The sequence below is a fragment of the Salvelinus namaycush genome, chromosome 22, assembly GCF_016432855.1.
Source record: "Salvelinus namaycush isolate Seneca chromosome 22, SaNama_1.0, whole genome shotgun sequence".
NCBI lineage: Eukaryota > Metazoa > Chordata > Actinopteri > Salmoniformes > Salmonidae > Salvelinus > Salvelinus namaycush.
The window spans coordinates 8,715,073-8,737,324 of NC_052328.1; the positions used below are offsets into that span (position 1 = coordinate 8,715,073).

At 41.2% G+C, this 22,252-nt stretch overlaps 1 protein-coding gene across 1 annotated transcript in view; it reads right to left on the minus strand.

Annotated features, from left to right (window-relative positions):
* si:dkey-192p21.6 (uncharacterized protein LOC565246 homolog) overlaps window positions 1–20,611 on the minus strand; it is a 33,106-nt gene extending 12,495 nt beyond the window's left edge. The window contains exons 1-11 of the mRNA XM_038960135.1: window positions 20,495–20,611; window positions 20,046–20,167; window positions 18,538–18,611; window positions 16,345–16,414; window positions 16,170–16,233; window positions 15,041–15,123; window positions 7,699–7,775; window positions 6,952–6,982; window positions 5,859–6,023; window positions 1,960–2,032; window positions 1,583–1,704 (exon numbers count right to left, since the gene is read on the minus strand). Coding sequence (XP_038816063.1) covers window positions 1,583–1,704; window positions 1,960–2,032; window positions 5,859–6,023; window positions 6,952–6,982; window positions 7,699–7,775; window positions 15,041–15,123; window positions 16,170–16,233; window positions 16,345–16,414; window positions 18,538–18,611; window positions 20,046–20,167; window positions 20,495–20,611 — 998 coding nt within the window. The remainder of the gene's footprint in view (window positions 1–1,582; window positions 1,705–1,959; window positions 2,033–5,858; window positions 6,024–6,951; window positions 6,983–7,698; window positions 7,776–15,040; window positions 15,124–16,169; window positions 16,234–16,344; window positions 16,415–18,537; window positions 18,612–20,045; window positions 20,168–20,494) is intronic.
* Window positions 20,612–22,252: the final 1,641 nt, after the last annotated feature.

Sequence of the window (22,252 nt, forward strand, 5' to 3'; positions counted from 1 at the left end):
ATTACTGCAAAGAAACCACTACTAAAGGACACCAATAAGAAGATGACACTTGCTTGGGCCAAGAAACACGAGCTATGGACATTAGACCGGTGGAAATTTGTCCTTTGGTCTGATGAGTCAAAATTTGAGATTTTTGGTTCCAACCGCCGTGTCTTTGTGAGACGCAGAGTAGGTGAACGGATGATCTCCGCATGTGTGTTTCCCACCGTGAAGTATGGAGGAGGAGGCGTGATGGTGTGGGGGTGCTTTGCTGTTGACACTGTCTGTGATTTATTTAGAATTCAAGGCACACTTAACCAGCATGGCTACCACAGCATTCTGCATCGATACGCCATCCCAGCTGGTTTGCACTTAGGGGGACTATGATTTGTTTTTCACCAGGACAATGACCCAAAACACACCTCCAGGCTGTGTATGGGCTATTTGACCAAGAAGGAGAGTGATGGAGTGCTGCATCAGATGACCTGACCTCCACAATCACCTGACCTCAACCCAATTGAGATGGTTTTTGGATGAGTTGGACCACAGAGTGAAGGAAAAACAGCTAACAAGTGCTCAGCATTTGTGGGAACCCCTTCAAGACTGATGGAAAAGCATTCCAAGTGAAGCTGGTTGAGAGAATGCCAAGAGTGTGCAAAGCTGTCATAAAGGAAAAAGGTCGCTACGTTGAAGAATTTGTTTAACACTTTTTGTGTTACTACATGATTCCATGTGTTATTTCATAGTTTTGATGTCTTCACTATTATTCTACAATGTAGAAAATAGTAAAAAAAATATTAATAATAACCTTAGAGTGTCCAAACATTTGACTGGTACTGTACATCTAATCACAACACACATATTGTACAGTGTGTATGTTGACATTTGACTGGTACTGTACATCTAATCACAACACACATATTGTACAGTGTGTATGTTGATGAGAAAGACAAGGACAATATTAAAAATGGTTTTCATACACTCTGACAATCAACATTTGGTCAAACATACTCAGCTGCCTTGGGAGGCACAACAATGCCAGGCAGGGTCAAGCAGAGAGGAGAGAGGAGCAGAGAGCACAGAGACAGGGAGGAAGGAGCGAGAGGAAGATGGATCCTCTGCCTTGGTCTTAGTATACATGACAGACTGAGATTGGCTAATTATCCCCTCTGAAGCAACAACCACAGACCCTTAAATCACAGTGGCTTATAACACCAGCTAGCTAGCACAACACATGCTGCACAGTGAACACTAACACCTGCCCAGTTACAGCCACAGCATCACCCCAGTTTACTGGTCCAAATATCACATCACCACAGCATGTATAAATATTGAAAATAATTGTATTCATTCTCATCACTCCTTGGCTTTAAAATTATTTATACGGTGTCCATATTAGAACAGTCACCCATCCAAATCCCATGGATGTGTGACTTTGTCATAATCTGGACACCACAATGTAGGTACTGTATATTGTAGAGAAGATAATTGTTTATTGGATTTGGTACATCACATAGTGATAATCTATCAAGGTCTTTATAATGATAATCACATGATAAACTGAAAAACCTTTTGAGTGTGTGTATTCAGGCATTTGACTTACGTGGGGCAGTTAGGCACAGGCAATAGAAAGGTGAGACACAGCCATAATGCCTCCAGGAGAATAATGAAGATCCACTCTGGCCAATACAAGACCACATCCTGGACAGGGTCCCACCAGCGATCCTACAGTTAGATCAAGCACAATTCATGTAATTGCCACATGAAACTTGGCGTAGTCGGCAGGATGTCATTTTAGGGAATAGCACCCTAGCTTGCCAAGTGTTACATAATGCAAAAACCTGCACGTAGCAACCACCTACACTTTCTATGGTCTTATAAGGTTGCTTTCCAGAGTGTAATTACTGATGAAAACCAACTTGACAAAGTCAGAGTCTCACCCTGCTCAGTGGGATCTCTCTCATGCCACAGAATGTCTGCATCAGGGACAGTATGAAGTAGGTGAATCCCAGACGCTGGAGGACTCCAGGGATTCTCAGCCAAGACCAAGATACTGTAACACAGAGAGAATGACTCTTCACACAGACCTGTGATCATAGACCAGAACACTGACCAGAACACTGTAATATAGCCAGTGTCGCCAACACAGAGAAATGGCTATATTCTGGACTGTGACTTTTGGTCATATACCTCATAATCCTGCAACAAGAACTGCAACAAATACATGTATAGTACAAAAGCTCCAACTGTCTGGAGTTATACTTTTATACTGGAGTTATAGGCTATACACTGAGCATTGACGTAATAACAAAATGAAATACAGACATTCTTGAAACGATGCATAACTATTTCTGATGACTTAAGCTGTTTGCACAGGAAAGGAATAGCATCAACCATTGACAGCTGGGCGACCACAATCATTCTGTTCCATGAGGGAGGATATGGGTGGAAATGGGTGTCTTCGGATGTCGAGGTACGTGTCCGGGAGGTGGAAGGCTCATCAAAGATTCCCTGTTATCTCCAGGCCCAGGCAAATTGGGGAGGACATGAATGGCCTTCAGTTCAGAGATTGATGGCAATCTCCACATTAGTTAATAGAAAATCTCTTTGCGGCACAAAGATCATTCCAAAAATATATAATCCCAATCATTGATCTGGACAAATCAAATAAGAAGCGGAAATGTATTTTTTCACAGGAAAGGAGGAAGCGCTTTGGGTGACTAATAACATGTTTGTTAAATCCGTAGGTTACACCCCTATGAGATTGGTCCCTTGTCTCTGCTATCTCTCACAACACTCATCATTATCAAGTTCAATATGCAAGCATGAAACATCCACAAAAGTTACTTTGAAGTTAGTCATTATGGCTATTGCATGGTCTTTATGAGTCATGCATCAGTATTAACCCTTTACACTTGTGGGAATTGGCCCATATGGATAGGGGTAAATTGAAATGTTTCTTACAGAAGAAATATGACATGCTTATGCATAAGCATGGTAGAAATTGAGATGGGGAAATGATGATGTTATAATATGGGAAAAGGAATTGGGACTCCCAATCACGGCCGGTTGTGATACAGCCTGGAATCGAACCAGGGTCAGGAGTGACGCCTCTAGCACTGAGATGCAGTGCCTTAGACCGCTGCGCCACTCAGGAGCCCTCACGTGGCTTTAATCAATATATTCTGAGTATAAGCCTGTTAAAGATGAAAATTCTAAAAGAAGTCAGAGAGTTTTTCCGGTTGGAAGTGGCGAATTACTGCAAAATGGAAATAAATGGGTTCCTGAATAAAATAAAGCATAGTGATGAAGAATCAAATGGAAGGACATTTTATGGAGTGGGACTTGAATCAAAGTTGAATACTGGAAATGTATCCAAACCCCGCAATAGGTTAAGCTATTAGTGTACATGCATTCACCTCATAATAGCTAAAGCTGACTTGACCTCCAAAAACTGAAACTAACCTGTATATCGGCAGCGAAGCTAACCGTCCCATTTTAACAAGCGACTGGTCATTTTGAATGGGTAAAAACACATCAAAGGTCAATACCTCTTCATGTGACCACAAGAGCAGTATGCATATTGAACAGATCGACGCACCACAATTTCCTTATTAGATAAAACCCAGGGTTAGACATGACAAGGGCATCACGGGGAGGGCGGAGAGAGACAGAGGCAAAACAACACTGTCTACAGTGGTTGATGGTAAAACTCATGATCTTGTTATGAGAGGTTTTACACTACATGGCATCTACAGTCTACAGCTGGTACCATGTAACACTATCTGTTGAAAATGTCCATTACAGCAACACTGGTTGTTTTGGCTCAAATCCTTTTTTTGTTAAATGTCCCCTGATGCTGTGTTCCCCACTGCGAGGAATAACAATATATTTTTTAACCCGGTTACAGAGACATCCACCCAGGAAAGTCCATTAGCGCCAGGGTTGGCTAATGTGTGAAGGGCGCCCGTTCTGACCCTCGTGGACAGTAATAACTCCACATTGTCCCGACAGCTTTCCTCATTTAACCCTGTCACGTCTCTGGCAGCCAGCCGCTGCCCGCTACCCTATGCTGTCAGACTTCATAATCACAATCCAACAGGGGCTTTACATAAGAAAAACATTGCAATTGTTCCAGCATTTAGCATGGCGACCAAGAACAAGATCTAGGGAACATTGAACTACACAGTTTGTAATGAAGATACACTATATATACAAAAGTATGTGGACACCCCTTCAAATTAGTGGATTCTGCAATTTCAGCCACACCCGTTGCTGATCGGTGTATAAAATCAAGCACACGGCCATGCAATCTCCATAGACAAACATGGGCGGTAGAATAGCCTTACTGAAGAGCTCAATGACTTTCAACGTGGCACCGTCATAGGATGCCACCTTTCCAACATGTCAGTTCATCAAATGTTTGCCCTGCCAGAGCCACACAAATTCACAGAACGGGACCGCTGAGTGCTGAAGCGCATAAAAATTATGTGTCCTCACCTGAACTCACTACAGAGTTCAAAACTGCCTCTGGAAACACAATAACTGTTTGTCAGGTGCTTCATGAAATGGGTTTCAATGGCCGAGCAGCCGCACACAAGCCTAAGATCACCATACGCAATGCCAAGCATCGGCTGGAGTGGTATAATGCTTCCTGCCATTGGAAGGGAAAGGGGGATACCTAGTCAGTTGTAGAACTGAATGCCTTCAACTGAAATGTGTCTTCCGCATTTAACCAAACATTTCTGAATAAGAGAGATGAGGGGAGGCTGCCTTAATCGACATCCACGTGGACTCTGGAGCAGTGGAAACGCATTCTCTGGAGTGATGAATCCACAGGATGTTGGTGGCACCTTAATTAGGGAGGATGGGCTCATGGAGTGGAATACATCAACACACGTGGTTTCCATGGTTTCCATGTGTTTGATGCCATTCCATTTACTCCATTCCAGCCATTATTATGAGCCGTCCTCCCCGCAGCAGCCTCCACTTGATGAATCACGCTTCACCATCTGGCAGCCCGGCGGACGAATCTGGCTTTGGCGGATGTCAGGAGAACGCTATCTGCCCCAATGCTTAGTGCCAACTGTAAAGTTTGGTGGAGGATGAATAATGGTCTGGGGCTATTTTTCATGGTTCAGGCTAGATCCATTAGTTCCAGTGAAGGGAAATCTTAACACTACAGCATACAATGGCATTCTAGACTATTCTGTGCAGTAACTGTGGCAACAGTTTGGGGACGGCCCTTTCCTGTTTCAGCATGACAATGCTACAGAAATGGTTTGTCGAGATCGGTGTGGAAGAACTGGACTGGCCTGCACAGAGCCCTGACCTCAACCCCATTGAACACCTTCGGGATGAATTGAAACGCCGCCGCCGACGAGCCAGGCTTAATCGCCCAACATCAGTGCCCCGACCACCCTAATACTCTTGCTGAATGGAAGCAAGTCCCCGCAGCAATGTTCCAACATCTAGTGGAAAGCCTTCCCAGAAGAGTGGAGGCTGTTATTGCAGCAAAGGGGGGACCAACTCCATATTAATGCTCATGATTTTGGAATGAGATGTTCGACGAGCAGGTGTCCACACACTTTTGGTCATGTAGTGTATCTAATGGTATCTAAATAATAGTTTTCCAAACTCATCATGGTAAGGTCATATGGAAACAGGAAGATACTGGTGGGGAAAGTTTGTAATGACTTGCTACGGATTCAGCTCCCGAACTGCTTCACTGGCAAGAGTTTAGTTTTATCACTTTAATTACTTATTGCATGTTTCATTACTCCCATATGTTTCTGGTGCATGCATGGTTATGATTTAGGGTTCACGACGTTCCTTGGTAAATCAAACAACATTTTTTGTTGAAAAAAAAGTGTGTATACCTACATAATCCATCCTTTGGAGAGTAGTTCATGAAACAAAAGCCGATAAGGATGAGGACCACAGTTCTCCACGTTAGCTTGCGTATTAGCTGCCGACGGCTAACTCCCTTTTTCTGCATGGAGGTGAAGGCCAATACTACAGACGTCCCAATGATGAACACAAACCTGCATGACACACACAGTGAAACATTACAGTACTCAGAGACAACTCAATTAAAGGGACATCGCACTCGATGATCAAAGTTTGACAGATGTTTTCCTACCTCAAAAGCACTCTGATATCAAGATAAAACTATGTCCCACACCTTCGACTGTGTTTGTCCAGCTGTGCTTCAACCCCAAAGAAATGTATAAGATAAGCACCTCAAGTCTAGAAATTACACGATGCTTATCTTGTCCATTCATTTTGGATTGTGGCTTATAGCTGAATCTACAAAAGAGATGACCAATTTTGAGGTAAAAAAAAAAGAATTGGGCAAACTTTGATTTTGGAGTGTAATATCACTTTAATTAGTTACAATACCGAAGGATGAAGGATAATCTTGCTGGTCAAAGGGTCTAATACCATTTCCGGATAACAAATATAAGTCTACAATTCACTGTATTCTTTGTCATGTCTATCCTAATTACTGCCCTGATATGTACACTGATTGCTCTGCTAGATAGGCTACCCTGTTACAGTGATACACACCACCCATATAAAGTTCCTGACTATGACGCCCTGCATCTAATCGCGTCGTCACTGCACAATACCCTTCTGTGTTCAATAAACATTTGGGACTAAACAATTTGGCGCATAATATTCAATCATGTTCAGTGTTAAACAAGTGTCTGTATGTCTGAGCAAAGGAGTCCTAACCACACACTGTCAATGAGTTATCAAATTTGTTGAGACAAAAAGGTCATGAAACGCGTGTTATTGTAGTGTTAGTTACTGTGCAGTGTTAATCAGAGATCATGTGACCGGTGTGAACTACTTGACCGTGTTCGCAACGTAGGGGCATAATTAGCTCGTAGCGTGTGTCAGAGCTTCCTCTGCTCATGCCTGTAACAATTCCACAGTGATTCTAACAGTTGTTGCAGTGAAACCCACCAAGGCATCACAAGATCAGCCACAGTAAGACCTGGAACAAAGAGACATGCTTATAGGTCACAAGGATCGATACAGATGGATAGACCAAGCAGACAGACACAGACAGACCGTATTCATACTGTCATAAGTGCATGATTAAATATAGTCATTCAGTCAGAGAAACTGTGAGAAACAAAACATACAGTATACCTACTAGGCTACTAAAGATCTAGAGTTCTCGGTCTTCTGTCCAGATAATCAAGACTCGCAATACAAAAACTGGGCTCCACTCCAAAACAGACTGGCCGTTTGATTAGTAATCATTTATTCAATGCCCCTGAAGTCGTTTTTTTTTGTGTTGCTTTTATAGTTGGACTTATAGACTGAGTGGTTTATAAACGTCCAAACCTCCATGACGGTCGGAGCCACGTAGTTATATCAAAATCCATCACCTTTCCATTGGAATCTATACGATTCAGCCGGTGTGATGAAGGGGCTATTATGACGCTTGAATCGAGTTTGCCTTTAAATACTGTTGGAGATGCATTTGGTAATAGTCTCCATTAAGATTTAACATGCAACCCTCCCTCCTCATCTTCCCTTAGGTTGTTAGTGTTATTGATCCATTGGGAGGGTCTTTGATGGCCTAGATAAGAAATTACACCATTGCCCTCCTTGTTGGTTTGAGCCTGAATTTACAGTAGAATTGATCATGGAGAGAGTTTGGTGTGTCTGGTGTGGTGATGTATGTTAGAATTGTATACTAACCATTCCAAGGTGCATGTTCAAATATCCAGTACCCTCCACCTCCATAGTTCACAAAAACCATGATTGTCAGGGAAAGTCTATAAATATTGAAAAAAATATAGATTTCAGTTGAACATATAACCAGCTGGTAGGCTAGCATTGTTATTATTGGACATTGACACCTAGCATGAAATTATAAAGAAAATGTTGGTACAGTACATAACTACTCTGTTTTACATAATTTACTTTTAATAAAGACATGACTTCTGAATCAAAGATCAAAAGGCCAAGGGTGGGTATATTCTCAGTGGTGTAAAGTACTTATGTAAAAATACTTTTGGGGTATCTGTACTTTACTATTTATATTTTTGACAACTTTTACTTCACAAATTCCTATAGAAAAGAATGTACTTTTCACTTCATACATTTTCTCTGACACCCAAAAGTACTCTTTACATTTTGAATGCTTAGCAGGACAGCAAAATCGTCCAATTCACACACTTATCAAGAGAACATCCCTGGTCATCTCTTCTGCCTCTGATCTGGCGGACTCACTAAACACATGCTTTATTTGTAGATTATGTCTGAGCGTTGAAATGTGCCCTTCGCGTGAATAAAAAAAACAAAAAAATTGTGCCGTCTGGTTTGCTTAATATAAGGAATTTGATTTGATTTATACTTTACCTTTAACTGGGTGACTATCCCTTTTACTTGAGTCATTTTCTATTAAGATATCTTTATGACAATTGGGAACTTTTTCCACCACTGTATATTTTCACACACCGAAACGTAATACAAGGAAATGCAATCTAAGCATAATGAATCACTCAGTAAATGAACACTTTGCCTCTAGATCTACTCGTGCAGGACTGCTGACTAAAGACTTTTGACTCGAATTTATGATACACTTATAACTTAGTGCTCGCGAGGGCCGCTGAAACACAGCATACATGATGGAATACCACACTGAATCAGCTGCTAAGGGAGACGGGTGTTTGTATCACATTTCAGAAAATGGGTATTTACATTTACATTGCACAAATTTGCTTCACAGGTATAGTGCCGTAGCTTTCTCAATGGCAGATTCGCTCCTTTCACCAGCTATAAAATACAATTTCTGCTTTTGATTCATGAGTAATGTTAATGGAATAAATAAAGCATTATTTGAGAACCATAAAGCAAGCTCCCAGTAGAGGTGATCTGATAAGGTGCACTGTGTTTACCTCAGCTTGAGCCTCGCTTGTTTTTCTGCCCAGATTCAATTAAGAAGATCACCAGAAGACATTACTGCTCCTTTTAGCCCTAACCTGCTGATACAAGATTTGAATCTGGCACTATCATCTCAAAAGGGATATTAAAGCCAAGCGACCTCTGTAGCACACACACACACATACATTCATGCTCGTATGCACACACATGCACGCATGCGCACATGCACAGAAACACACGTCACATGCATCCTCATTCCGATTGTAACGAGTACGTCCATTAGTTGTCATAGAGACAGAGACAAAGGTTAAGTCATTTTCCCGATGAGGCCTGTGTAAATTGCTGCAATATAACGACTTATTGCCAATCTTATAAATTAAAAGCATTTGGTGTCTGACTCTCTGGCCTACATCTTTGAGAGAACCATTTTAGTCAAATTAAATTACCAATTCCTAATCCTTCCAAATGCCTTATGAAATTGGCTTGTGACAGAGGGCAAAAGATTGTGATTATTAAGGTACTTTACAATACAAAACATGAGCACTTCACTCATTTAGTTCAAATTCCAATGATTGTCAGGTTAAAGCACCTAATTTGAATAGACTTGATTGTTGTCATTTTTACCACTTTATCAGCAAATGGAATAGGTAAAGCTCCTCAGCATAGTAATACCGGTTCTGTGATAAACAGTTTGACAAACACCAGCCAGATACAGGTGAATGACAACAAAACACCACCTAGCTTCTATACAAAACACAGACACAACGTCATGACTAATACAGTGGTTATCATTGGATAAAAAAAATACAAGTATTACAACATAAGATTAAAATGGATTTAATTGACATTTTTTGTCAACAACCTACACAAAATACTACAACTCGAAAAATTCGAAAAAAGATTTTACGATTAATGAAAAAGTATTCACCCCCTGAATCAATACATGTTAGAAACACATTTTGCGGTGATTACAGCTGATTACAGCAGTTTCTTTCCTGTCCTGCAGCTCAGTTCAGAAGGACAACTGTATCTTTGATGTGTCAGGGTGGTCATCCACAGCATAATTATTAATTGACCACGCTTAAAGAGATATTCACTGTCTGATTTGTTGTTGTTAGCCATCTACCAATCAATCCCCTTCTTTATGAGGCTTTTGAAAAGCTCCTTGGTCTTTGTAGTTGAATCGGTACTTGAAATTCAATACTTGAATTACAAATGTTGTTTGTATGGGAGACAGAGGAACCCTGATTATTTCACACAGAGTGAGTCCATGTAACTTATTATGTGATTTGTTAAGCCACATTTTACTCCTGCACTAATTTAGGCTTGACTAAACAAATCGGGTGAATGCAATGACTATATTTTAGCTATTTCATTTGTATTAATTTGTAAACCTTTGTATAATTTTCTTTTACATTTACATTTAAGTCATTTAGCAGACGCTCTTATCCAGAGCGACTTACAAATTGGAAAGTTCATACATATTCATCCTGGTCCCCCCGTGGGGAATGAACCCACAACCCTGGCGTTGCAAGCGCCATGCTCTACCAACTGAGCCACACGGGACTTTTCACAGACATTATGGAGTATTTTGTGTAGATCAATGACAAAAAAAGACTTTGTAACGCAACCAAACGTGGAACAAAATCAAAGGGGGTTAAGACTTATTATATCCACTGTGGATGCGCTTGGACGATAATACCATCACATTTTGGGGGTTTTGATCTCTTTACATGCATCAGCAATTAGGCTTTAAGTTCTATACACCGCCTCTTTAGCCTACAAGCAAATGGATGGCTACACTCAATCACTATTGAGTATTGAGTTACTTACATTATCACTAGCCACATCAAGTACATGGAAACCCAATCTAGTCATAACAAATGTCTAGTACTTGAGAGGAAATGTCATGCTGCTTATTTCAGTGGCCAAATATCAAAGCACAGAATGAAAAGTATACTGTCCTCTCAATAAACATCCACCTATCGATCAAGTCTATTCATAACTTTGGTGCGCATACAGTGCATCCAGAAAGTATTCAGACCGCTTGACTTGTTCCACATTCTGTTACGTTACAGCCTTATTCTAAAATAGATTTTTTTTTTTTATTCCCTCATCAATCTACACACAATACCCCATAATGACAAAGCGAAAACAGGTTAGTATACATTAAAAAAAAATCAAAAACACTCCTGCGTTGTCTTGGCTGTGTGCTTAGGGTCGTTGTCCTTTTGGAAGGTGAACCTTCACCCCAGTCTGAGGTCCTGAGTGCTCTGCAGCAGGTTATCATCAAGGATACTTTACTCCGTTCATCTTTCCCTCGATCCTGACTAGTCTCCCAGTCCCTGAAAAACTTCCTCCAGACGTGACGCTTGGCATTCAGGACAAAGAGTTCAATCTTGGTTTCATCAGTCCAGAGAATCTTGTTTTTCATGGGCTGAAAGTCCTTTAGGTGCCTTATGGCAAACTCCAAGCGGGCTGTCATGTGCTTTTTACTGAGGAGTGGCTTCCGTCTGGCCACTCTACCATAAAGGTCTGATTGGTGGAGTGCTGCAGAGATGGTTGTCCTTCTGGAAGGTTCTCCCATCTCCACAGAGAAACTCTGAAGCTCTGTCAGAGTGACCATCGGGTTCTTGGTTACCTCCCTGAACAAGGCCCTTCTCCCCCGATTGCATAATTTGGCCAGGCGGCCAGCTCTAGGAAGAGTCTTAGTGGTTCCAATCTTCTTCCATTTAAGAATGATGTGTTCTTGGGGACCTTCAATGCTGCAGTGTGTTCTTGGGGACCTTCAATGCTGCAGAAATGTTTTGGTACCCTTCCCCAGATCTGTGCCTCGACACAATCCTGTCTCGGAGCTCTGACATGCACTGTCAACTGTGGGACCTTAGAAAGACAGGTGTGTGCCTTTCCAAATCATGCCCAATCAATTGAATTTACCACAGGCGGACTCCAATCAAGTTGTAGAAACATCTCAAGGACGATCAATGGAAACAGGATGCACCTGTGCTCAATTTCGAGTCTCATAGCAAAGGGTCTGAAAACTTATGCAAATAAGATATTTCAGTTTTTAATTTTTTATAAATTTGCAAACATTTCTAAAAACCTGTTTTTGCTTCGTCATTATGGGGTATTGTGTGTAGCTTGGTGAGGAAAACCATGTATTTAATACATTTTAGAATAACTCTCAAACGTAACAAAATGTGGAAAAAGTCAAGGGGTCCGAATACTTTCCGAACGCACTGTAACTATCTTTGTTATTCATTATATGAATGCTAGAATGTTAACACGGTACCCTAACCATGCTATATGACGTGAGTTTAGGTGACAAAGGTTAAATGTCGCTATTTTGTCATATTGTAATGAGACGTGTTATTGGCCCAGCCCCCTGGTTCCATTTGTAAATTACACATTCCTTTTTAAATGTAATTGTTGTTGCATCTTCAATTTATTACAACTAATCTTTAGCGTAATCTTCAAAATAAGTGAAACGGGCTGAAGGCTTTTAGAAGTGCCACAAGACTAAAATCAAGATCCTTTTAGAAAAATGTAAACGCAAACAAAGCTGAGCTGACAGAGCTGTTCTCTATAACTCATGGTAGTGGAGTCTGAGGAATGAGCTGAAAAGTCTTTCAGAGGAGAAAAAACCCCTTTGGCTTCAAAAATGTACCAGCCTTCATGGCAGATGACTGATGCCTCTTTTCCTCAGTGAAAAGTTGTTACTTACTGGCATCTGGATCATAACTCATCCAGCTAAGGTGCATTGGAACGTTAATCTTGAGCCCCGAGTTGTGCTTTGATAAAGCACGTCTCGAGGTATAGGACATTCAATTGATACAGGAACCAATATGAGAACATCGACACGTTACAGATTGTTTCAGCGGTATATCTTCTCAGGCCAATGTAACTTTGTATTACATATGATAAAATCCGGTAACTTTACTTGAAGAGAATATACATTCATACAAGGCATTCGTAACATCTTTATGAAACCAGTCGTAACACCTTTATGAGTGTTGCGGGATCAGTCATAAAACGTTTTAGCACGTTTATTCAACATCATTCACATCAAGTTTTCAAAAATAAAAGTATCTTGAAATTAATCTTTATTTAATTTCAGCATTGTACAATGGAAATTTGATACTGCCACAGTACCCAACCCTCTGTCACACTATTCACGTAACAGGCTGGGTGCAGCATAGGGTTGGTGGTCAGTGACAGTGTGCATTGAGTGTTTTGCATCCTCTCTTGAGATCTTTCAATGCGGCAAGATGCCACTGGGTAAACAGCCATTGGAATGATCAATATTATCATATTGAATTATGAACTTGTTTGTGACGATTTCTGGGACAAGTTGGATCTGAAGTGAACGGAGTACCTGGCCTACAGCGCCTTCTGGTCTGGAGCACCATTCGTAACCTTCATGTTAGGCCTACATTACGTTTTCTGCCAATAACAGACAGAAACAAGTGCCATTAGAACAACACATGGATTGGGTTGGGTACTGTGGCTGTGGAACTAAAAATGTCAGTTGTACAATGGATACATGAAGATCTATTTCAGTGTTACTGATAACTTTTCGTTCTGTAACGAAAAGGGGACTTTTATTTTGAAAACTCCTGATGAATGATATTGAATAAATGCATTATAAAGGTTGTTATGAATCAACCCATGTTGTACGTCCCCCGTCCACACTAGCACCAGAGTCCTTCTGTCTTCTAGTAAGAGCCATAACTACAGTAATATGTCATTACAGTGACATATGTTCGCCTACATTTCAACATTCTGATATGTTTCTGATGAGATAGGTCTGTCGTTGATTATGTGTGAAAAGCCCAGAGTAAAGTTACGGGTTAGTGTCAGGGAACAGTAGTAAGAACACTTGTATTCTCTAGAGCATGTGAAAATGTGATTTATTACTACGATTTATTATACGGTAATGTATCTACCGGGGCTGGGAATTGCCAGGGACTTCACGATACGACATTATCACGATACTTAGGTGCTGATACAGTATGTATTGCGATTCTCAAGAATTTTGCATGTATTGTGATTTGAATCGTGCATTTGAATTGTGATTTGATGTTCCAAACATATTGCTCACTATATGTCTGCTGCAGAGGGACAAGAGAGCCACGAGAAAACGAGTTCCAATCAGTCAGGGGAATAGAAGTGCTGAAAAAATGCTCGCTCACCAGTTCAAAAGAAGACGTAGAACAAGCTATAGGATGAAAAATACAGGCGTTTTGGCGCAGGTACAGCCGACTGGTGCTAGCTAACGCTACCTACAGTACAGTAGCGTTAGGATTTCTACAGTAGCGTTGGGATTTTTACAGTAGCGTTGGGATTTTTACAAATCAATAATTGGATTCAAATATCGATACATCATATCATTCCCCCCCCCCCCCCCAAAATATATTTATTTGTAACTGTATTGATTTTCTTCCCCCATCACTAGTATCTACATCATGGTAGTTTCCTGGTAACTAAAAGCATTTTGAAACAACGTGATGATGAGCAGTTTCATTTTCCCGGTTGACGAAGGCTTGATATGTTGATTTGAAGATATACAAATCGGACCAAAATAACATTACGTCCGCTTGAGCAGACACAGTGAATGAGATTTCAACATTTACAAAATCATCAGATGAAGTGAGCAGATATGGAGAAGTCTCCATGATACTAAAAACCCCTGGCTCTGGGAAGCTCTTTCCTTTCTATCCCAGCTGTAGATCTATGGCTCGGTGGATATGTGCTGATATGTTGATGGTATTATTGCATCAATTATTTGGCGAAGGGGAGGTCAAACCCACACCAGCTTCCTGTTTCCAGAGAGGCGTGCTTTGTGTTTGCCCCGAGGCCACTATTGAGTAGAGCAGGGATCCAAGATTAAATCACACCACTCCTGTCCAACAGAAATACGCTGTTCTCAACCATAGATAGACAACAAGATATTACAAATCGTGCCCAAAGCGATTGCCAGAAAACAAAGGCTCAAGTGACCATGTAACCAGACAGTGACCCGTATAATATGTTGTTACACAATACATCCTTTTGTGTTCTGTGTAGCATGCCTAGGATTAGCCTGAAATCAATTAGCATGTAAACAAGCCATACGTGGCGATAGAGAGATGAACAATCAATTCCATGTACATACCCTCGGAAAGTGTCCAATGAGCGCAGTCGTGTTGGTTTTGGTTGGGTACTGTTAACCTCATCCCCACAACCTTGGGTTTCATCCTGAACACAAGCATTTCAGTAAACAAACGTTCATTTTTGGGTGTGCTACTTTACATGACTTAGGCCTTATACCAAAGTACAAGCCAGTGTAATAACCTGTTATAACCATGTGAGTACAGTGAGTACAGTACAAGCAGTTATGACTTACATACTTGTTGCACACTACATAAGTTACACCTGAATAAATAAATTCCCTTGAATAATGTAAACAGTACAGTATGTAATGTTCACTGTTGGCAAAAAAAACGCGATTTTGTTTGGTGGAAATCCATAGTCAAATCATGCTTACTCGATATTATCGCCTCCGCTAGTGTGTAACAAACCCAAAGAAAACTTGAATTTGCAGTTACAGAGTAGAGAAATGAGTCCGATTGATCCAGTTGGACGTGTATGTCTCCATCCTCCTTTCTAGCCTTGCTGAGTAGTAGTTGGCCGCCACTTCCTTGTTTTTTAAAGAGCGGGCTTGGATTACTCTGGCCTGCTGCCCTCCCAGTTTGAATACCCTGGCCTGTTGGCCTCCATGCAGCAGTTTGGAGGGCCAGAGCAGGAAGACACTAGCACTAATTCTGTATGATGGATCTGACTGCCATCATGGGAGCATATGGGAGATGAAGGCCTCTTCCTCGAGAAGATGAGAGGAGCTATTCATGCTCTCCAGAAATACGCAGGAGCCCGTCAGGCTGTCACGTCATGGACCAAGACAAGATGATAGATACAATGCTTGATCTATCACTAATGTAGGTCTGCTGACTCTGCTAACATTTGTATCAATTATCATATTAGTATCTCACAAATGGCTTAGTGACCGGAGTCTGGAGGCTTTCATTCATTTCAAATGCCTCTTAAACTTAATCGTAAAAAGTGCACGAAAAACATTTCAATGCATTCAGTAGATCAAAGCTGAAGTCGAGTTTAGATTCCAGAGGACAATGAATTCTATAAGATAAGTGATGTTTTGGATGTAGAAACATAATGTATTGCATAGAGAAACATAATCCTAATGTGAGATTTGCGTTGTGATAAGTGAACATGAGTACTATACTTACATCCATTGCATGTTGCGGTCCTTCGCGACAAATGGTCTTGATAAGCTTGGTCGTACAACGCCTCCTGTAAACGGAGAACAAAGAGCTTCAACTGTCAACAGCGCGTCCGTTTGGCTTCAGATCAAAGCATACAGCTTTTAGAAAACTCACTGTAAAATGATTTAAAATACAGTACCTGTACAGGTAGGGAGCAACGACACATAGGAGACCAATAAGTGCCAGGAGAAGAGCTGCCACCAACAGAGCTGCACAACAAGATCAAAAGTGGATGAGTCAGTTGAGGGCACTTGCGAATAGGAAGCGGGGGAATGGATCTCCCTTGCAAATTTGGGATATATTAAAAAAATGATACAACTTTTTTTTTTTTTTTATAATCCTAGTAAATAAAACTATACAAATAATGAGTTCATAACTGAATAGAGTTTAAATGACCCAAATCCTTTCTGACTGAACTGAAGAGAGAAACCAGACAACAACTTCCTGTGTTACATCACTGCCCAGTCTGGATGTCCATGTCAGGAGAGTTATATACCCCTCTATCAAAACAGGATCTGACTAGGGATACGAGGGCTAACTACCACTTCCAGGCCAGCTCAAACGATTTTCTCCCCATTGTCAGTCTCTAAGCTCCCCAGTGGCTTACTGTCACCCAACCAGGTGACCAGGGGATCCCTCAAGGGACAAACACAGCCCAATATGAAATTCTAGACCAATCCATCACAGAGCAGTCAATCTATGTAATCTAAGGGACAGTAGAGTACAACCCCCCTCAGTGTGCCTGGCACCTACTACCATAACCCGTTCAAAGCCACTTCAATATTTTGTCTTGTCCATTCACCCTCTGAATGGCACACAAACACAATCCATGCCTCAGTTGTCTCAAGGCTTAACAATCCTTCTTTAACCTGTCTACTCCCCTTCATCTACGCTGATTGAAGTGGATGTCAAAAGTGACATCAATAAGAGATCCTAGCTTTCACCTGGATTCACCTGGTCAGTCTGTGTCATGGAAAAAGCAGGTGTCCTTAATGTTCTGTACACTCAGTGTATGTCAGGGGCCGGGCCACGGAAAGAATAGTGATATTGCCTTCTTGGATAGGTTAATGTGCCAAATTGAAAGATAATAGCCATATAATATACAAATATATAAATTGGCCAAACAAGTGTCATTGACCTATAGAATATGAAAACAGCTATGTAATTAGAGGACTCAAAGCAGAGGGGACAGGAAATGCAGTGCTCCCTGTTTGTCGTGGAGTGGAAAAACAAACACAGAGCCCGTTTAATCCTGGGTTGAATACACACTATGACATCCGCTCTGAACAAAGACTACGCACGGGATCCCTCCTGAAAAAGACCTTCGTGACTCTCAAAACATGGAGAGGGTAAAGTCCTTATCCTCAACATAGAAATGTGATATGAAAGGAAATCATGTCCTGGTTAAAATAATCAAATCGCTTTACATATGTACAGTAGAGTCATCTTCATTGTCAGCTAAACAACTTACAGATTCAGGATCAGTTTCATTTGAACTCAACACTGAAACGGCAATGGACATGGAAATTAGATCCTAAAATGACCTTGAGGCATGTATATTAGTTAGATTAATGCTTATTAATGGTCACTATACCACAAACCACTCAGGAAGCAATATGGCTTAGATTAACCATGCAGGTGGCTTGTGGTCTGGGGTACTGTGTGTGCAATACAGTACTAACAACATTAGAGAATGGACTTGCATGTCCACTGTAATATTCATGGTGTTATAGCTCATGAGACAATTGACATACACGTAGATTTACAGGACCGCAACACATTCTCTATCACATACTGTATACTGTATTTTAAACATACATTTAACTCACAAGGCCCAGATGCAAGTCACAACTCAGTATAACGTGAACTTTTTAAATTGCAAAAGGCCAACTCTAACCTGCTCCCTCTGCCTTTAGCTTCTGCTGATGACCAGCCCGTTAGTTAAAGTTGAGAGAGCCCTATGGGGCATGACTATAATCACCGGACAGTGAAGTAAATGGAAACTGATCATAATGTGGGGGATGCAGTCACACTAGTCACATATCTGCCAGATAATGGCTACTTGGTCTTAACAGTCTGATCTACAACACAATCTCCAGTATTGTTAAGTGGAGTGTACATTATAGAGAGAGAAGCTTTCAAAATCCCATTACGGCTTAATCCCTTCACGCTCCCTAATGTATTACCCAGAATCTCTTTCCTGCACAGAGCACCGACCAAAACAAACAGAAAAGCTTTTATTTTATCAGTTTTCAAGAACGTCCGTCTTATCTAATCGATACGCATCTTGTCCCATGAGAGGAAAGAGGTTTACTTCTCAACAGAAGTGTACAACACAGCTGATGTCTCTTCTTTGCTGTCTCAATTAGGAACTGTGAGGATCCAGTCACAGGCTTAGCCTTACTCCTAGAAGGAGTCAAGTACATTAGTACTTTCTACTTAAAATGGTATTGTCATTTTGCATGTCATCCACTGTACTCGATAATTGTGATGCCACAAAAAGTATATAAAAATGCAAACGGTCCATATCTTAAATAATCTTATCTGTGAAATAAATATGTAAAATTTGTAAAATTTTCTGTCAAAAATTAAATAAAATAATAATTTTGGTAAAGTATGAGTATCTAGTATAAAAAAATGGTGCTGTTCTAAATGTTTTGTTTTCAAAATGACAGGATGTTGTTTTTGTTAACTCACGGAAATAGATGTTATTTGAACTGACATCCACAGTCTGATAGCAAATGACATTGACGGGAGATTCTGACTCTTGGATCCAGACAGAGTAATGGCCAGCTTCTTCATACAACTGACTCCAACTGTATCAACAACAATGCACTCAATAAGGGGAAGACACTCATCATTACATTCATCACCAAAAAGCATGCATTTGATTGTCCTTTTAGTCTGCTGTATCATACATTCACTGGACATTGCTACAGTACACTTGAGTATGAATTTCCCTTTGACCTTAGCGGTAAATGGTCCTTTCCACGCTATGCCCTCTGAGGTTTCTGCACAGCAATAAATGTAGCTTGTGAGGACACCTAGTGTCTATAAGCCAGTAGGGCAGCCTTCAGCTGTATCCTATACATCTCCGGTTTCAACACCCAAAAATGTGCATTACAAGCTCTTATTGATATATCTTGGGGATGACATACTAGCTATCACTTGGAGTGTTTTTTTTTTAAGGGATAAAGGAAATCGATAGTGGCTCAGTCCGGTTAGGGACCTCAGCATTGATCTATAGGAAGCCCAAGACTAGACCTCAGCTGAAGAGGAGAAGAGAAACCTGCCACTGCCTTGTTGTATGAAACTAGATCCCTTGGAGCAAGTTAAAGGGTGAGCCCCAAATGGAATGCTCTGCCCTGACCTCTTGTAAAGGTCTGATTGTTTATAAATATGGCCACTGCCTCTTCTTGTAGAACGTCTCTTCTGAGGTTTCCACCAGACATGTTTCCTTGCGGGCTTAATGGCTCTTTCCTATTTTATTGGAGTGTCAGCTCCTGTTAACCCCAAAAAAGGCCTCTGATCAATACTCGGCGAGGTAGTTTCGGCAGGAGCATATGTCAGGCTCAGAAAGCAGGTCAGGATTACATTCCCACCCCCGGTAAATAATCAAATGGATTTCCAATGCAATCATTGGAATGCCAATACAGTATATTCTGCTCTGTGTCAAGACCTGGGAACATTACAGACCTGCAACCTACAAATATCATGCTTAATTCATGTATGTTGCTTATTGATGGCAACACTATCTATGGCAATTGTTATGTATTGCCTAAGTAGATGCCAGGTCAGTCGTATGCCTAATTATGTGTTCAATATCTATAAATACGTTACCTGCAGAGAGTTGTGTTTCTGCCCATTGGTTGTAACCGCAGTGTCAGAGTGAGGACGGTGCTGACCACGACAGATGCATTCTGGGGACCATTTAGAACACTGACCAGGGGCTGGTACAGACACTGCAATGGGGGAGAAAACAGCCTAAGCAGATTCTAAGGCGGCACAGGTCTGTGACGTTTGGTTATGATGTTGCCGTCGAACACACCGTATAACTTTCTTTGTTTCATACAAATATGGAAGCATGATATGCTATGTCATGTAATGTGCACCCTGGACCAGATATACCTAGCATTGTTGCACCTGTGAATGGAGCTAAAATACGCAACTGTCTTTTTACCTAAATATCGTATTGCCTCTCTGAATCTCTCGTTGACCTTTTTGTTTACCCTTTTCAGCCTTGTAGCAGTAATAGACACTGTACCTTGTAGCAGTAATAGACACTGTACCTTGTAGCAGTAATCAGATGTGTAGAGGACATCAACTCCGGTTGGTAGCTGGTTATGGAACGTAAGACATGCCTGGTCTAATTTCAATGCAGGCCGTCCTAAATACAATGGATTCATAACAATATTGATACTGTAATTTTACAATGACATTAAAAGGCTTGATCTGAATCTTATAGATAAAACAGGCTTTTTAAGACTGGGCCCAGAGTGGGCAAAACATGCCCCTTCCGTTTGAGTTTTATGTCCCTATATAAAAATAGCAAAAAAGGTCAAATGATTGAATGACAGGTTGGCGCAAAATCTGTATGCCAGTTTCGCTGTGTCAGCATAATGGACAGAGCGCGTCGGTGTGTGTAGGGGGGCTATGGAAGGTCACTGGGGTGGTTAGGTATGACTCCTTTGGGTTTCCATAGAAAGAGGGAAAAAAACACTTCTCATCTGTGGTAGGATAACACGCCTACGCCTGTGATATTATGATTTATAAGGGTGAGGTCAAGTTTGCCATTGATGCTGCTTCACTCAACTCTGCCTCACTCCTCACCACTACAGAGTTTTGGGTAGGTTCTTAGCTAGCTGAACGAAGAAAGAAAAAATGTCTGAACGACTCAGCGAACGCAACAGTCAACTGGTGGAAGCCCTGCGTGACCTTGACCCAGTGAGACATGACTTTCTAAGATGTGAAAAATGTGAAACCACTGCTGGATCGAAGCAAAACAGATTCGGTGGAAGCTGAGTTTAGTGTCGCTCGCCAGTTTTTGCGGACTGAAATCGCCGGTTCCAATGAGGACAAATGAACCCCGCTAGATATCCTGCACCGATTCTCTGGGCCTCTCCGCTATGCCGACCGTGCTTACTGACACATGGACTGACTTTAGAGGGGCGTCCACAGCTACATGCGAGAACTCATTTTCCACTTTGACAAATGTGTTAAGTCAGCACAGAAGAAACATGCTACAACCGAGGAAAACTCATCTAATCCAACTGGCATTTGAAGTGGCTGTTACAAGAATATTTTGGAATGGAATGATCGATTTCTCAGGAAGCATGGCTGCATCTCACTGTAGTAGGCTATGTTTTGGTTATTTGGATCTCCATTTTCCGTGTTTGTTTACGGTTAATGTAACCTAAATATAGACTGTCATGGCTTTTTCGATGAGATATTTAGTTTACTAGGCCTACTTGGTACCACTGTTTTGATCTGTTTGCATTCATTCGTTCACATTCGCAGTTGTGTCGGTATTCTAAGCCAAACTGCTATTCATTATTTTGGTTTACATGCATGATTAACTAGGCAACTACTTTCAGCATTTAGTTAGCATTATTTTTGGTAAGACAGCTATGTGTATGGCTGCATTTACATAGGCTGTTTGCAATAGGTGAATTACCCTGTCTATCTTGTAGCCTATATTCATTACCAAAACAGCCTTGCTTTAGGATGTAGGGCGCTGTACATTGTGATGATACAGCGAAGTGGAGATGGGCTACAGATTTCGCGCCAACCTGTCACTTCAAAAGCACTCAATGGTCTCGGAGTCACAGCATTTAAACTTTATGTTTATTGTGGTATAGCGTGATATAAGCAGAATTCAATGTAATTCCAATCCAAGTACCCCCCCCCACCCCACCCCAAACATTGTGCCCACTCACCAATTTCAACTGCCCCCCTTAGTCACTTTATCCTGGCGCTGGGTCTGCTTAAGACACTATAAATTAGCCTGGCTGACACGCAACCCACATGACTACACAGCAAGCTGTGAC